Below are 18,407 nucleotides of genomic sequence, written 5' to 3' on the forward strand. Positions count from 1 at the left end.
AGGTTCCTATTAATTCTTTTCTCTCTCACCTGAAACCTTTGTCCTCTGGTATTTAATTCTCCTATCCTGGGGGGAAAAAACTCTCTATGTTCGCCCTATCAGTTCCCCTCACGGTGTTAAGAGAGTGTTTTATTGTCATATTGCCATATACACCTCTATAGGATCAACCGTTTTGTCTCCAATTCTCCAAGGAATAAAGTCAGCGAGTTGTAAATAATGGAAATAGGCCCTTCAGCTCAACTCGCCCAAACTGACCAAGATGCCCATCTCCGCTAGCCCTATTCGCCCACATTTGACCCATATCTCACTAAACCATTCTATCCATGTACCTGCCCACATACCCCTTAAATTTTATTATTGTACCTGCCTCGACAACTTCTTCTGGCAACCTGTTCCCTATATTTACCACTGTGTGAAAAATGCTGCCACTCAAGATCCAATCAAATCTTTTCCCCTCTCATCTTAAACCCTTCCCCTCTAGTTCTTGATTCCTTCTAGTCCATGATTCCTCAACACTAACATATTTTCTATGCCCCCCTATGAAATTACTCCTCAGTCTCCTACTCTCCCCGTCCTGGCCTGCCTAATCTCTCCCTTAGGTTCTGGCAGCATCTTCATACATTTTTTTCTGTCCTCTTTTCTGCTTAATGGGATCTTTCTTGTAGTTGGGTGACCATGACTGAACACAGTTCTTCATCAACATCTCGCGCAATTGCACCAAAATGTTTCAACTTCAATATTCAATGCCCTCATTGATAAAAGCCAGTGCGCCAAAAACCCACTTCGCCACCCTGACTGCCTGTGACACCACTTTCAGGGAACTGTGTACTTGCACTCATAGATCCCATTGCTCTTGAATACTCCACAGGGGCCCACAGTTCACTGCAAATGTCCTGGCCTGGTTTAACTTCCAAAATTGCAGCACTTCGCACTGTTTTACATTCCATTTGCACATGTACCTAGCTGATTAAGATCCTGCTGTAATAATAACATCTTAATACCAATCATTGCTACCACCTATTTAAGTGTCATTTATAAACTTATTTTCTATCCTATAATCTATACCAATTGCTAGCTCTCTCTGCATATCATTTGATATAACCTTCCAAAGTAGCTTGCCATACAAACTCTATCAAAAGCCTTGCTGAAGTCCATATAGACTACATCTACTGCCTTACCACATTGATCTTCTTGGTTGGTTCTTCAAATAAACATCAAATTCATGAGAAATTATCCACACACACACAGTTTTGATCAATTCCCATAATCAACCCTCATCTTTCCAAATGCATACATCTCTTCAACATCAGAACTCTCCAGTAACTTACCTACAATAGATGTCAGCCTTACTGGTTGTTCATTCCCAGGTTTTTTCTTTACAGACATCCTTAAATAGAAGCACAATATTAGCAATCCTCCAGTTCTCCAGTTGAGTTTATAGGACTTGTTACTAGAATCCCTACTATAATTGGCACCTTCTTAATATCTTGAGTGGGGGTAGGGGAGACACCTCCAGAGGGCTCAACAGCAACACCTAGCGTCCCAGGCGCGCTCCCCGCCGTTTTACCCCTCTTGCTGGTCACTTTGCAGCCCAGTTGGAGTCCTTCCTATTCAGCCACAGCCACTTGCCGGAAGGCCTGTCCTCGAACTCCCATTCCCTTCAGGAGTCTGGCTACAAACCCTCTACAACCAACCTCTACAGGGAGCAGCTGGGTACACCAGCCGCGTTGTTCTGCCTCAGCTGCTAAATCTGAATACTTTAGACATTTGTGTTCATGCGCTTCACCAACTGCAGCTTCCCGAGGCACAGTTAACTCCACGATGTACAGGGACTTCTGTGAGGTTAACCACAAGATCAGGTCCGGCCTGAGATTAGATGTGATGATCTCTGGTGGAAAGATGAGCCTGGTCAAGATCAGCCTGTATTTACCAGTCCTGGGCAGTGACCAGGAGGGTTGGTTCTTTTCTTGCAAATGGCTTCTCTGGAAGTAAAGTAGGTGAAGTGTCCTTCATTGTCATTCAGACATTTCAGTCTCAACAAAATTGTATACCTTGCAGTCATAACATAGAATAAAATAACAAAACACACAGTTTAACATCCACCACAATGAGTTTTCCAGGCACCTCCTCACTGTGATGGAAGGCAAAAGTGTTAAAGTCCTCGTCTCTTCCCTCCTTGTTCTCCCTCTGCGTTGAGGCGATCCACACTTCCGATGTTGGGATCCCGCCGGGTGATGGTAAGTAAGTCCCGTGGCTGAATCCGAGCTCCGCGAAAGGGCCGGTTCAAACTCCGCGGCCCGGGGCGGTCGAAGCTGCCGCCCTCCAGTCCAGCGGACGAAGCTGTTGTTGCGGGAGCTCCGGAAAACAGGTCACCAACCTGGGACCTGCGAGCTCCCGATGTTGTCCACTGGGCCCGCGGCCGAGTCGCCGCCGCCGCAGCGCCGCCACAGCCCCGAAGTCGGCCAGCCTCGCGTTGGAAAGCCCTGGCTCTGCCTCTGGAGCCTCAAGGTCGGTCCCAGTTGGAGGCCGCCAGATCCGCGATTAGGCCTCAGCGCAGACGGAGACGGAGACGGGGGATACGACAAGAAAAGGTCGCATCCCCCCGAAGGAAGAGACTAAAACAAGTTTCTCCCGCCCCCCACACATACACAACTAAAATAAACAAAATAAACTAAACAACAGGACAAAAGAAAACAAACAAAAAAGAAAAGACAGACGGACTGCAGATTAGCCGCAGCTGCTTGGGCAGCGCCGCCACTTCCGGAAGTTGTCCTGCCTTTACATAAAGGGTAGTGCTCGAGAAAGCAGGCGTTGGGGGAGGGAGGGCATTGGCGATAGTTCTCCTTCCTTCCAAGGTAATCGCCAGTTGTCGCAGGACCTGATTGTGCCTCCAGGTGTAGCAGCCTTGTGAAAGACTGGTTTTGCAGCCAATGAGGATGTGTCTTAATGTTGCTGGGGTTTGGCAGAGAGAACACGATGGATCTTTCCAAGCCACTGGTTTAGGTTCTTGGTTGTGGGAGGAACATTGTAGGTGGCTCTGATGATGAACCAAAGATGGCTTCCTTCCATTTCCCACAAATCCTGTGCTCTCTTCCCAATTTAATGGCATCTTTCCTCTTGCATGGTGACCAAAATTGTACGATATTTTAAACGCAGCCTTATCAATGTATCGTAAAACTGTAACTTCTCTGCCCAATGCCCTTACTGAAGAAAGCCAGCATGAAAAAAACCTTCAGCACTAATTGAAATGATTGTATTAATATTTTAAATTAACGTGTAACAGTGTGAATGTAGTCAAATTGCACTATTGGTTGTTTTATCATTTATTCTAAGCCATATTTTGTGTCCTTTTTCCATAGAATCACACTGCAGGAGGGAGAACACCTACAGAGTCCTAATTCATCAGAATGTGTGGACCTGAGAAAAATCCTAACTCTCAAACCTAATAGGTGACTTTTTAAAATTATGTAATATTCATTGTCGTCCCTGATTATACAAAATAAACCATGGTATTGCATTGGGGTGAAGTGAGCCTTTGGTTTATTGTTAGCGTTCCCACCTTGGAGTCATTGTTACACAACGTGGAAACAGGCCTTTTGGCCCAACGTGCCCACGCCGACCAATGTGCCCCATCTACAATAGTCACCTGCCAGTGTATGGCCCCATACCCCTCCAAGCCTATGTATCCATGTACCAGTCCATATATTTTGTAAAGTTGTGATAGTACCAGCCTCGACTACCTCCTCTGGCAGCTCGTTTCAGATATGTGTATGTGTGTGTGCGTGTGTGTGCGTGTGTGCGTGTGTGCGTGTGTGCGTGTGTGTGTGCGTGTGTGCGTGTGTGCGTGTGTGCGTGTGTGAAAAATTAAAATAAAATTTAATTTAATTTAATTTAATTAAAATAAAATAAAATTTAAATCCTCTCACCTTAAACCCATGTCCAGGCCCTATCAGAGGGGGGGGGGGGGCAACGAGTGCCATTTGGCATGGGGCTCATGCCTGTCTGTTTCAAAGGGATCTTGATTTGAGGGGCTCTAAAAGTGAAATTGGCCTGGGCCTCAGTTCATCTATGAGAGGGCCTGCTGGTTCTTGATTCCTCTTCTCTGGGTAAAATACTGTATGTATTCCTCTCATAATCTTGTACACGTCTATATGATCACCACTCATCCGCCTGCGCTAAGGAATAAGGCCCCAGCCTGCTCAACCTCTCCCTACACCTCAGGCCCTCGAGTCCTGGCAACATCCTCGTAAATCTTCTCTGCACACTTTCCAGCTTAACAACATCTTTCCCATCAGTGGCGGACTGGTCTAAAAATATTGGTTGCTAGGAGACGAAGGGGGCCCACCCACAACTACAATCCTATCACTTAACAGGGGCCCACTTGCCATCACTTGCTATCACTTCATCAGGGGCCCACTTGCCATCGGGTAAGCTGACACCCTGGCCAGTCCGCCACTGTTTCCCACTTTCCCATTACAGGGTAAACAAAACAGAATACAACTCTAAATGTGACCTCACCAATGTCTTTCACATAATGAAATGGCCTGCCAAATTCTACGTTCAAAACTCTGACTGATGAAGGCCAATATGCTGAATCCTTCTTGACCACCCTATCTTCCTGTGATGCCAATTTCAAGGAATTATATAGCTGCACTCCTAGATCCCTCTGCTCCACAACACTCCCCAGAGCCCTGCCATTCATTGTGTCGGTCCTGCCCTGGTTAAATTATCCAAAATGCAACACCATTGCATTTATTTGTATTAAACTCCACTAGCCATTCCTCAGCCCACCTGCCCTACTGATCAAGATCCTGGTGCAATTTTTGACAACCAACTTCACTTTCTCCAATACCACCCACATTAGTGTCAACTGTAAACTCACTCCTCATACCTTGTGCATTCTCATCCAAATCATTAATACAGATGACAAACAGCAATACACCCAGCGCCAAACCTGAGGCACACCACTAGTCACAGGCCTCAAGTCCGAAAAACAACATTTCACTATCACCCTCTGCTTCCTTCAATGATGCCATCGGCTTTCTCTCCTTGGATCCCATGCGATCTAACCTACTATGTGGAACCCTGTCAAATGCCTACATAACGTCTACAGCTCAGCCTTCAACCACCTTTTGGTCACATCTTTAAAATACTCAATAGGATTCATGAGATACAATCTCCCACATACAAAACCATGCTGACTATCCCTAATCAGCACTTGTCCATCTAAATGCATACATGCATTCATAGCAAAAGGATTTAAGTATAGGAGCAGGGAGGTTCTACTGCAGTTGTACAGGGTCTTGGTGAGACCACACCTGGAGTATTGCGTACAGTTTTGGTTTCCTAATCTGAGGAAAGACATTCTTGCCATAGAGGGAGTACAGAGAAGGTTCACCAGACTGATTCCTGGGATGTCAGGACTTTCATATGAAGAAAGACTGGAGAGACTCGGTTTGTACTCGCTAGAATTTAGAAGATGGAGGGGGGATCTTATAAAAACGTACAAAATTCTTAAGGGGTTGGACAGGCTAGATGCAGGAAGATTGTTCCCAATGTTGGGGAAGTCCAGAACAAGGGGTCACAGTTTAAGGATAAAGGGGAAATCTTTTAGGACCGAGATGAGGAAAACTTTTTTCACACAGAGAGTGGTGAATCTGTGGAATTCTCTCCCGCAGAAGGTAGTTGAGGCCAGTTAATTGGCTATATTTAAGAGGGAGTTAGATGTGGCCCTTGTGGCTAAAGGGATCAGGGGGTATGGAGAGAAGGCAGGTACAGGATACTGAGTTGGATGATCAGCCATGATCATATTGAATGGCGGGAGCAGGCTCGAAGGGCCGAATGGCCTACTCCTGCACCTATTTTCTATGTTTCTATGTCATATCCCTCAGAATATACTCGAATAACTTTCTGGCCACAGATGTTAGACTCACTGGCCTGTAGTTCTCGGGCTTTTTCCTGCAGCCCTGCTTAAATGGAGACACAACGCATGCCACCCTCCAGTCATCCGGCACCTCGGCCATATTTCATGACAACTCAAATCTCAACCAGACCAGATGCAATTTCCTCTCTTGCTTCCCAGTATCCTCAGATATATCTGAACAGGCCCGTGATATTTGTCTAACTTCATATACATTAGAGCTTTCAGCACCTTCTCAACCATAAACTGACTGCCATCAAGACGCTTCGATTGACTAGCCCAAGTTCCCTGGTCCTCGTGTTTTTCTCCATGACAAGAACTGAGGAGAAATACTCATTGTGGACATTCATTATCTCCTGTGGCATCTCACACACACAGTGGCCCCCCATGACTTTTTTAATTCTTGACCAAAGCCTCAATTTCTCTCATCATCCAAGCTTCCTTACACCCACCTGCCTTTCCCATCATTCTATTAGAAATATGCATGTCAGCACACTTAAAAACATCCCACTTTCAGGACATTCCATTTCCCTCAAACAACCTACGCTAATCAACGGAGCGAGTTCCTATCTAATATCTGCAAAGTTGGCCTTGTCCCAATTTAGAATTTTAACTGGCCTGCTTTGCCTCTTTCCAAAGCTATCTTATACTTAATAGAACACTGGTCACTGGTCCAAAAAGGCTCATCCATGAACACTTCATTCATTGCACTTCAAGCACTGTCCTCTCCCATGTAGGGACTCTCTATGTATTACTTGAGGAAACCTTCTTAATCACTCTTGACAAGTTCTGCCCCGTCTAAACCTTTTGCACAATGACAATCCCAGTCAATATTGGGAAAATTAAAATCTCCCATGACAATCTTATTATCATTATTGCAGCTACCTGCAATCTCCTGGCACATTTGCTCTTCTAATTCCCATTGCCTATATGGGGCCTATAATCCACTCCCAAAAAGGTGATCATCCCTTTCTTGTTTCTCAGCTCCACCCATATAGCCTCACTGGATGACCCATCTGTAATGTCATCTCTGACCACTGCTATGACATCCCCCTTAATTAATAAAACAACACCCCCTCCTCTTTTGCCCCTACTTCTCTCTCTCCTGAAGCATCTGTACCCTGGAACATTAAGCTGCCAGTCCTGTTGCTCGCTTGACCATGTCTGTAATGGCTATGATGCCCCAGTTGCACGTACCTATCTATTGCCCAGTGTTCTTCTGCCTTGCCTGTCAGGCCTCTCACATTTTAAAAAAGTGCAATTCAAACCAACGGTCCTCCGTCCCTTTCCCCTGCCTATTCAGTCCACTGAACTTTCTGTCATCAGCATCCTTACCGACCTCCAGCCTCCCGCTCTGTTTAGTCCTGCATAGGACACCCCCCGGCCCCCCCGCCAACCTAGATTAAACCCACCCATGTATCATTAGCGAGACTGGCTGCCAGGATATTAGTTTCCCTCCAGTTAGGAAGTTATACCGTTGTGTTCAAGAAGGAACTGCAGATGCTGGAAAATGACTCCCATGGCTATCTGGACTACACTTCTTCCCACCCCGCCTCCTGCAAGGACTCCATCCCCCACTCCCAATTCCTCCGCCTACGCCGCATCTGCTCCCAGGATGAGACGTTCCACACCAGGGCCTCTGAAATGTCCTCATTCTTCAGGGAACGGGGATTCCCCTCCTCCACCATAGATGAGGCTCGCACCAGGGTCTCTTCCATACCCCGCAACACTGCTCTCTCTCCCCATCCCCGCACTCGCAACAAGGGCAGAGTCCCCCTAGTCCTCACCTTTCACCCCACCAGCCGTCACATACAACAAATAATCCTCCGCCATTTACGCCACCTCCAACGTGACCCCACCACTCGCCACATCTTCCCATCTCCCCCAATGTCTGCCTTCCGCAAAGACCGCTCCCTCCGCAACTCCCTTGTCAATTCTTCCCTTCCCTCCCGTACCACCCCCTCCCCGGGCACTATCCGTTGCAACCGCAAGAAATGCAACACCTGTCCCTTTACCTCCCCCCTCGACTCCATTCAAGGACCCAAGCAGTCGTTCCAGGTGCGACAAAGGTTCACCTGTATCTCCTCCAACCTCATCTACTGCATCCGCTGCTCTAGATGTCAGCTGATCTACATCGGTGAGACTAAGCGGAGGTTGGGCGATCGTTTCGCCGAACACCTCCGCTCTGTCCGCAAGAACCTACCTGACCTCCCGGTGGCTCAGCACTTCAACTCCCCCTCCCATTCCCAATCCGACCTCTCTGTCCTGGGTCTCCTCCATTGCCAGAGTGAGCAACACCGGAAATTGGAGGAACAGCACCTCATATTCCACTTGGGGAGCCTGCATCCGTCGGGCATGAACACTGAATTCTCCCAATTTTGTTAGCCCTTGCTGTCTCCTCCCCTTCCTTAGCCCTCGAGCTGTCTCCTCCCATCCCCCAACCCTCGGGCTCCTCCTCCTCCTTTGTTTCCTTCCTCCTCCCTGCCACCCCCTATCAGTCTGAAGAAGGGTTTCGGCCCGAAACGTTACCTATTTCCTTCGCTCCATAGATGCTGCTGCACCTGCTGAGTTTCTCCAGCATTTTTGTGTACCTAGGAAGTTATACCTTCAGGTGTAAGGTTTGAGCCCTCACCAGTAAGAGTGGATATGGGTTCTGGTTCACAATTAGAACATAGAACATGGAAAAGCAACAGCAACAGGGCCTTTAGCCCATGGCTGTTCTGAACATGACATCAAGTTCAACTAATCCTGTCTGCCTCTACCACCACCCCTGACAGCACATTCCAGGCACCCACCACTGTTAAAAAAAAAACATTTGCCCTGAAAATCTCATTTCCTCCTCTCACTTTAATGACCACCTTCCCTTTATGATTTGGCGTCTCCACCTTGGGGAGCAATGTTCTGATTGTCTGCCCTGTGCAAATCTTATAAACATCCATCAGCCTCGGATGCCACAGAGAAAACAATCTAAATTTGACCAACCTGTCCTTATAGCTAATATACTCTAACCAGGCAGCATTCTGATAAGACTTCTCTGCACCCTTTCCAAAGCCTCCACATTCTTCCCATTATGGGGCTGTTCTGCATCTAATACTCCAAATGCAGCCTAACTAAAGTCTTATAAAGCTGCAGCATGACTTCCTGCCTACTACACAATGCCCCTACCTATGAAGGCAAGCATATTATATGCCTTCTTTACCACTTCATCTACTTAGTTATCAGTTCTAAATTGAAATCCAGTTGGTTGCGCATAGCCCGTGTGAATAATCTAATAGGCAGCTATTATCTGTCTATGGAAATCTAATTTCACTTGCCGGCCTTTCAATTTTCCAATCCCTTGGAATACTGAATGAAATTCCTGCCTCATGTCATGATATGACTGCACTAAATTGACATGCACTCCGATGTGAAGCATTCCCAGCTCTCGAGCTGTATTTCAACATAGAAACATAGAAACATAGAAAATAGGTGCAGGAGTAGGCCATTCGGCCCTTCGAGCCTGCACTGCCATTCAATATGATCATGGCTGATCATCCAACTCAGTATCCTGTACCTGCCTTCTCTCCATATCCCCTGATCCCTTTAGCCACAAGGGCCACATCTTACTCCCTCTTAAATATAGCCAATGAACTGGCCTCAACTACCTTCTGTGGCAGAGAATTCCAGAGACTCACCACTCTCTGTGTGAAAAATGTTTTCCTCATCTCGGTCCTAAAAGACTTCCCCCTAATCATTAAACTATGACCCCTGTCAACTCAACAGAGTTTCTCCCTTCTCCTCTATCACCACGAATTCTGCTTCAGTTTCTCTATCTCCGGCTTCTACTTTAGCCGTGAAACATCCAATGATCTGCAATGGTTTAGTTGCGGTGTATGGTTATAACTTCCTACTAAGCCTCCTTGACGTGCACTTGATTTTCTGCTGTTTCAAGCATTCCCAAAGTGATCTGTCAATTACGTTGCTGTTACTACCAGAATCTACAATCACTGACACTGTAACACCTCCGATGGTCACTGCAACTTTCTCGTGATGGCTCTCATTCAATGCAAACCGATAATTCCTTTTAACATCATGTTCACCAGGTTTATCACTGTCTTCATCACTTCTGAAATCACTTTCTACATGACGGACGTGACCCTTCTTTTTCTCCCAAGGTCTATCTTTCTTTTCACTGGACTTCCCTTCCTTGTTGTAATCACTTGTTTTGTCATTTGACCTCCAAGTTATCTGATACAATGGTCATGATATTTGCATATCATCATCATGGCTCATCGTCATAACAGAAGGGAGGTTTGTTTGTGTGATGCTGTGCTGGGCTGCATCCACCATACAATGCAGTTTCTTGCGGTTTTGGATGGAGCTGTTCCCAAACCGAGCTGTGAAGCATCCTGATAAAATGCTTTCTATGGTGCATCTGTAGAGGTTGGTGAAAGTTGCAGAGGATCTGCCAAACTTCCTAGGCCTTCTAAGGAATTAGAGTTGTGGTGTGCTTTCTTAGTGATTCATTCAATATTGGTGGCCCAGGAGAAGGTGTTGGTGATATTGACTTCTAGGAATTTGAAGTTTTCAACCATCTCTCTACTTCGGCACTGTCTATGCAAACTGGGGTATGTGAACCGTTTCGCTTCCTGAAGTCAATCACTATGTCCTTAGTCCCCACCAGACTTGCTGATAAGCTGCTGGAACTGGGACTGAACACTCCCCTGTGTGCCTGGGTCCTGGACTTTCTGACCGCCAGGCCCCAGGTGGTCAAGATGGGGAGACGTACCTCCAACCCCCTCACCCTGAACACAGGATCCCCCAGGGTTGCGTCCTCAGCCCCCTACTGTACTCCCTGTACACACATGACAGGTTCAGCTCCAACTCTGTCATCAAGTTTGCTGATGACACTGTGGTGGTGGGCCTGATCTCCGATAACGATGAGAAGGTCTAGCTGGAGGAGGTGGCTGATCTGGCACTCTGGTGTCAGAACAACAGCCTCCTCTTGAATGTCACAAAAACTAAGGAGCTGATTGTGGACTTTAGAAGGGCTCAACATCCGAGGATGTACATGCCACTGGGGATAAATGGGACTACTGTAGATAGGGTGAGCAGCTTTAAATACCTGGGAGTCCACATCACAGAGGATCTGACATGGACAACACACACTGCCGCATTGGTGAGAAAGGCAAGGCAGCGCCTTTACAACCTCAGGCAGCTGAGGAAATTCAGAGTCTCTCTGAGGATCTTTCAATCCTTCCACTCTGGTGCTGTAGAAAGTATCCTGACGGGAAACATCTCTATCTGGTTTGGTAACAGCTCTGCCCAGGACAGGAAGACTCTGCAGAGAGTAGTGCGTTCGGTTGAACGCACCACGGGAACTTCCCCGACCTTCCCCCCCACCGACCTTCCCCCCCACCCCCCCCCCCACCCTCCTCGCAGGACCTAAACACCAAGAGGTGCAGATCCAGCGCCAGCAAGATCATGAAGGACTCCCTACCACCCCTGCAACAGACTGTTCCAGCTGCTACGGTCAGGCAAGCGCCTCCACTGTCACGCTGCGAAAACAGAGAGGATGAGATTGAGTTTCTTCCCACAGGCCATCAGGACAGTAAACTCAGGGCGTAAATACGAGAAAGTAGACAAAAATGCTGGAGAAACTCAGCAGGTGAGGCAGCATCTATGGAGCGAAGGAAATAGGCAACGTTTCGGGTCAAAACCCTTCTTCAGTTGCATATTTCCTTCGCTCCATAGATGCTGCCTCACCCGCTGGGTTTCTCCAGCATTTTTGTCTACTTTCGATTTTCAAGCATACTGTTTATGTCTTTTTTAATGTAAATACTGGTTCTGTTCTGTTTTGCACAATCCCACAAGCATTGCCACTTCCATTTCACACGAGATCTTGTATGTGTGTGTGACGCATAAAGTTGACTTGACCTGTCTTGCTGACATTGAGAGAAAGGTTGTTGGCTCAACACCAGGACATGAGGTTCTCAATCTCCTTCCTGCACCCTGTCTCATCGTTATTTGATGTCTGGCCCACAATGGTAGTGGTGTCTGCAAATTTGAACATTGAATTGGATTTGTTCATGGCATCACAGTCGTAGGAGTAAATGAGCCACCTGTGGTCAAAGGAGCATTCAGTCAGGAGATGGATAATAAATTACATTGGATAATAATTTGTGACATGCCACATCTTGCCCATTATGGAAAACTCTCTTGAAATCCATCCTTTGAAATATGCCTGTATTTTACTTGTATCATTCTGTCAACACTATGGATTTTCCTTCCTCTTGACCTCTTCATTGTTTTGTGGTCTTAGGTTTACAGAAGATCATTATATCGAACTGTTCAAGAAAATTCAGAAATGCAGGTGGATAAAAAATTCGGACGAGCACCAAAAGATCAGGTAATTTTCCAGTGTTAAAAGATAGGTATTCCTTAAGAATTACAGTATTGAAGCCTTAGACTGGGATGAAGAAAAATTTATTTTGGAACAGACTTGTGGTAAATGGCTTAAAAACAACTGTCTGTGTGTGTCCAAACTTTTTTCAAGATGGTTCTTTTAAGGATTATGTCTGTTGCATTGTAAATAGCAATTTAAATATTTATAATTGTATTTATCAAATATTTTGTATACAAAAGTTCATATTTGTATCGAGAAGATTCCAGATACATCCGTTTCTAAAGGATACGACTCAGTGGGCTGGAATCTAGATCCAGATTTGGTACCAGGGATAATAGTAAGATTAAACCAGAACTTACCAGTTTGAAGTTTGATCTGTATTTTATGAGGAGTTACGATGAGGGATTACGTGAAGAGCCCGCTCAGCACGCATGCGCGGCATACTTCAAAGCAGCGGTGTGGAATCACAGAAAGACACAGTTATTGAAGTAAACATAGTAAAGAAAAGGAGACATCAGTTATCAGTTTGACCCATATTATTGAGGGTGGGAGCGGAGGGCACGTAATCCCTCATCGTAACTCCTCATAAAATACAGATCAAACTTCAAACTGGTAAGTTCTCGTTTAATCTTACTATTTTACTTCGGAGTCACGTGAGTGACTACGTGAAGACTTCAAAGCTCTGTGATTTCAAACCGTGTAACAGTTATTACTTCACTCATTGCCGAAGTCCTTGAGGGAGGAAGTGTGTTATCGTAATCAACCAATGAATCTGTTTGTAGAAAAACACAATGGTATTTTTTAACAATAACAACAAAGAAATTAAATTGCTCCCCTGGGCTTAAATTAAATATTTGCAATCTGTAAAAAAAATTCTGCAAATAAAGCAGGTTTTGCCAACGGCTTATTATAAAATTTTTGAACGGTCTTTCCCCCGACCATCCTGCTGTAGCCAGGATGTGGTCTATAGGCACGTCCATTCTTTTGGCCGTCGACGTGGATGCTGCCCTGGTGGAGTGAGATTTGTACATGTTAGTGTTTATCCCAGCAGCTTTTAGCACCTGCTTGAGCCATCTCAAAATGGTTTGGCTCGTCACCCGACCATAAGGTTTTTTATGACTGACCCACAAGGCTTTTCATCTCCCTCGAATATTTTTGGTTGTGTCTATGTAGGTGGGTCATGGCACATAACCGTGGTTCTGGCGGGTAAGCCCGGAATTCCACGACTGGATTAGGTGTTCCTGGTCTGCTCTGTTTGATCAGTCCCTGGATAACGACAGAGATCTGGTCTGGAGCTGTGAGCATGCTGTCCAGTCGCAATAGGTGTAGTGACTGGACCCTCTGTGCAGATACAAGTGCCATCAACATGAGTGTTTTGAGCATAGATTGTTCCAGGTTGAGGGATCTGGCTGGTGGCCATCCCCTGAGGCATGTCAGGACCACACTGACATCCCATATATGGGTGTACCTTGGTCTAGGGGGTTAGAGTTGTAAATACCCTTCATTAGTTTGACCACCAGCGGGTGGGACCCCATGGCCTGTTGTCCTGGAGCTGGTTTTAAATAGACAGACTTCTAGACACTTCTAGCTGTGTTGATGGCTCTGTAGCTGAGTCCTTCATCGTGGTGAAGGTTCGCCAGGAATTCCAGTACGTTGGTAACTGTAGCGGTTCAGTAGGTGGTCCCTGTATCCAAGCAGTACTTTTCCCATTTCTTGATGCTGGACAAGTGCTGTTTTTCAGTGGATGTTCGGAGGGATGCTGACATGGTGTCGACGGTTTGTTCTGATAATCCCAGTCCCAGAAGTGGTTTGTGCAGAATCTGCAACCCAGGAGTTTGATTTTTTCATGGCACGGGTGGCTTGACTGGGTGTTAATAACTCTGGGTCACTGGGGAATACCATCGGAGTTTCAACAACCATGTCATGGAGTATTGGGAACCATGGCTGCATGGGCCAGTCGGGTGCTATCAAAATATCTGAAGCAGAGTCCATTTGTATTGTGCGTAGTCCCCGACTGATGAGGCAGAAGGGAGGAAATGAATAGAAGAAGAATTTCCCCAATCCAGCGCGAACGCATCTACCGCTGCTGCCTCAGGGTCTGGTTCCCAAGCGACATACATAGGTACCTGGTGATTTAGCCTTGATGCAAATAAATCGATATCTGGCGTGCCATATTGCTTGATAACTTTTGCAAATTTTTTGGGGTTTAACATCCATTCGATGTTGTCATTAAATTTACGTGACCTGGTGTCTGCCACTGTATTTAGCTTACCTGGCAGGTAAGTTGCTGATAGCCAAATATGTCTTTCGACACACCATTGCCAAATTGTGTTGACCAACTTGTCGCATGATACCGATTTTATGCCGCCCATATGGTTAATGTAGGCCACCACCGTAGTATTATCTATTTGTAACCATACATGCAAGTGATGCATATTTGATGCATATGCTTTTAAACCATAAAAGTCACCCAACATCTCTAGATAATTAATGCCCAGTGTAAGTGGTAATGATGACTCTGGGTTAGTCCATCTACCACCTGTGCTGGATATGGAGTTAGTTGCTCCCCAGCCTTGAGCACTGGCATCTGTTTGGATAACTAACGTAGGGTTAGTGATGATAATAGGGCTGAAAACTATGCCAAACGTTTTTTGCCCACCACTGTAGTTCTGATATTGCTTCAGTGGGTAACTTCATGACACGATCATAATGACCTGTATGTCATTTTGGTGCCTGTACCTTTGCTCTTTGTAAGTTTTGACAGTGCAAAGGTCCGAATTGTGTAGCCGGAAATGCTGCTACCATTTTCCCAATTACTCTGCTACTTGTCGAATAGTTGGTCGCTCGTTGACCATTAAATTGTTGCATGATTGTGCCAATTCAACTGTTTTGTCTCTTGGCAATGTTACAGTCACGTAGTCTGAATTAATTGTGAAGCCCAAGTAGTCCATGATTGTGGATGGCTTCAACTTAGATTTATCTGGATGTAAGACAATCCCAGGGTTTCGAACAACTGTTTGGTAGCTGATACAGCTAACATAGTCAATTCCATGGTCTTGCCTACTATTAAGATATCATCAAGATATGCCATGACAATATGTTTTTGTCTTCTTAATATTGCCAGAGCTGGTTTTAGTATCTTGGTGAATAATCTTGGGCTGATGTGAACCCATTGGGTAACGCTTTAAACTGCCATAGCTGCCCCATCCAGGTAAATTTCAGGTATCTGCGATGATCCTTGTGAATGGTACTGAATAGTAAACATCTTTAAGATCAATGCTTGCCATGAAGTATCCTTTGGAAATGAGTTGCTTGGCAGTAACAACCGTTTCCATTTTGAAATGTATATACTTAACAAACATATTTAGTGAAGTCAATGATGATGCGACATCCACCATCTTTTTTGGGTTTAGTGAATATATTTGATACGAATTCCAAGGGTTCATGTTTTCCCATGATACCCTTTGTAATTAGTCTCACCAGTTCAGCTTGTCCCTCTCGTTTCTTTAACGGAGAGGGGAAAATACCCTCTGGGGTGAATGTTGAACTGGTGGCAATTTTTCTAGTATGAATTGTATTTTGTATCCACTAATGCCATTGAGTATATACTGATCACTCGTGATAGACTCCCGTGCTTCTTTAAACAGGTGTAATCTCCCCCCTGTTAGCATTAAGCCCCTATTTTCTATACGCTGGTAGGAACCAGACCCACCTACCTCCATGGTTATGGGTATTCTTCTGTTTCCTGCCGGTCCAACGAGTCTTGCACGTTGTCTGACGTGGCGGTGATGTTGGGGGGTGGCGCATTTTCCATGGGGTCCGCTCTGGGCCCTGGTCTAAAGAAGACTTCCGGGGATAGAATGCGGACCCCGAGCTTTACACCAGTCCCATATGGTAGACATCGACTGATGGACGCGATGGGGTGCTGCTGCTTAGGAATTATTGTTTTTGGTTTGCTCGTCCCGGGCCTGCCCTCATGAGACCGAAAGTTTTTTAAGGCCTCTTCCATATCCTTCATATGCTTTGTGAGGTTTTTGCCAAAGAGCAGTGGGTCTGGCTCAGTGGCTGGGGTTTTGCACAACCCCGCAAATTTAGGATTTTATGGCAGGTTTTATGATTTGTTTACGAAGGTTGTGGTCATCTCCGTATTTGTCCACGGAACGAGCGATGTGACGGCTGACGTCAGGAGCCTGAGGATCCGCTGCAGTTTTAGCTCCTGGTTCCGAATATTTGCCCCAACGTGCCCCCACTTTTGGTTGTTTACAGCCGGCACTTTAAGGGACTCACAGTTCTCTGGAGCTGTATACGTTTCTAAGGCCTCATTGACCACCTGCTCCTGTAGGGGCCTGTTGGAGAGGTGGTTAATGCTGGCCGCTGGTTTGGCCTTTAACGGCCTCCTGCACATGGGGCTGCCACGTAGCGGTCCACCACACCTAGCAGCTCTTCCTGTTCCTGCACCCCTTGCATACTCCCGACATCTTCAGCCAGTGTCCCCTCTTCTTGACCAGCCCAGTCCAGGTCACCAAAGCTACCCTCGGGTAAGGAGGAAGCAATGGACAGTGCAGAAGGCACTGTGGAGGGAGTGCCTGAACTCCCCCTGCGAGAGCGCCCCTCATGAAACGCGTCTCGCTGGAGCTCCTGCTCCAGGAGCCGCTCCATGCGGCTCAGGCGGCTGTCTCCCCTCCCCGTGCGGGTGGAGAGACGTCCCCGTCCGACAAGTCGGAAGCCACCGGCCGGACGCTTCTTCGGTAGCTTTACTTCCAGCCTGCTGCTCAGGCGCTAGCGGGCTGGGCTCGGCACGGTGTCGGGGATAGCGGAGCGCCCGGTAAGCGGTCCTACCGCCTTGTTGCTGCCCCCCCCAGATGGAACGCTCCTCCGTGGAGTCGAGCGGGGAACAGGTTTGTCCAAGAGCCTTTCTTCTCTGCCTGAAATAAAGCAGAAGGCTCCCTGTGAAAGAAAACCCGTCCTCAGAGCTTACCTGACGGTCCGTTCTTTCACTCCGTAGCGGGAGCGCCTGACTCCCGATGCGGCCGCTGTTGCACTGCTGAACGCAATGCCGCGCATGCATGCTGAGCGGGCTCTTCACGTAGTCACTCACGTGACTCCGAAGTAAAATCAGAGGTTTTGAGCCCAGAGACTTTGAAAAATAACATTTTATTCTGTGCAAATAAAATACATTGTGGGTAGAGAGGTGTGTTGGTGATCTGTAGAAGGAATCAGCTGGGGAAGTTCAGTAAGTGATAGTAGGTGGTTTCTTTCCTCACCTTATAATAATGTCTTTATTTATATAGCACATTTTTAGTCAACTTGCATTGACCCCAAAGTGCTTCACATAATTACATCCACACACACAGGCAAAGGTGGGTGAAGTGTCTTGCCCAAGGACACACACAGGCTTCTTTCACCTAAGGAAGCTGGCAAAGGTGAAGCCCATTCTCGAGCGGCAGCATTTTGAAACAGTAATCCATGCCTTTATTACATCTAGGCTGGATTACTGTAACGCACTCTACTCTGGAGTCGCACGAGCTTCATTGGCTCGTCTCCAGCTTGTTCAAAATGCTGCCGCTCGCCTTTTGACCGGAACTCGAAAGAGGGAGCACATTACGCCAATTTTGGCCTCCCTTCACTGGCTCCCAGTGCACTTTCGAGTTCATTTCAAAATTCTTTTATTTGTTTTTAAATCGTTGAATGGGCTCGCCCCACCTTACCACTCTGAGCTGCTCCACCTATATGCTCCTGCCCGGTGCCTCAGGTCAGCTGATCAGCTGCTCCTTGAGGTACCAAGGTCTAAGCGGAAGCTCAGAGGGGATAGAGCCTTTTCTGTTGCTGCTCCGGCACTCTGGAACACCTTGCCGCTGCACATCAGACAGGCCCCCTCACTGTCCATCTTCAAATCCTCCCTAAAAACACATTTTTATTCTTTGGCTTTCGACACTGGCTGAGGCATTGCTCCTGTTTTTAGTGCTTTTAATGTCTTTTAATTTTTAGTGTGTTTTTTATAGTCCTTCGTTTTACGGTTTTTAATGGTTTTTAATTGTTTGTAATAGCTTTTTGTTCATGAGTTCTCATGTACAGCACTTTGTGGCAACTGCAGTTGTTTAA

General features: G+C 46.4%; 1 protein-coding gene across 1 annotated transcript in view; it reads left to right on the forward strand.

Moving 5' to 3' along the window:
• The window catches only part of LOC116968454 (alpha-2,8-sialyltransferase 8E-like), a 101,798-nt gene that overhangs the window by 21,191 nt on the left and 62,200 nt on the right, over positions 1-18,407 (forward strand). The window contains exons 2-3 of the mRNA XM_033015222.1: positions 3,360-3,449; positions 12,222-12,308. Of these exons, the coding sequence (XP_032871113.1) occupies positions 3,360-3,449; positions 12,222-12,308 (177 nt within the window). The remainder of the gene's footprint in view (positions 1-3,359; positions 3,450-12,221; positions 12,309-18,407) is intronic.

Source organism: Amblyraja radiata, chromosome 2, assembly GCF_010909765.2.
Source record: "Amblyraja radiata isolate CabotCenter1 chromosome 2, sAmbRad1.1.pri, whole genome shotgun sequence".
Classification (NCBI taxonomy): Eukaryota; Metazoa; Chordata; class Chondrichthyes; order Rajiformes; family Rajidae; genus Amblyraja; species Amblyraja radiata.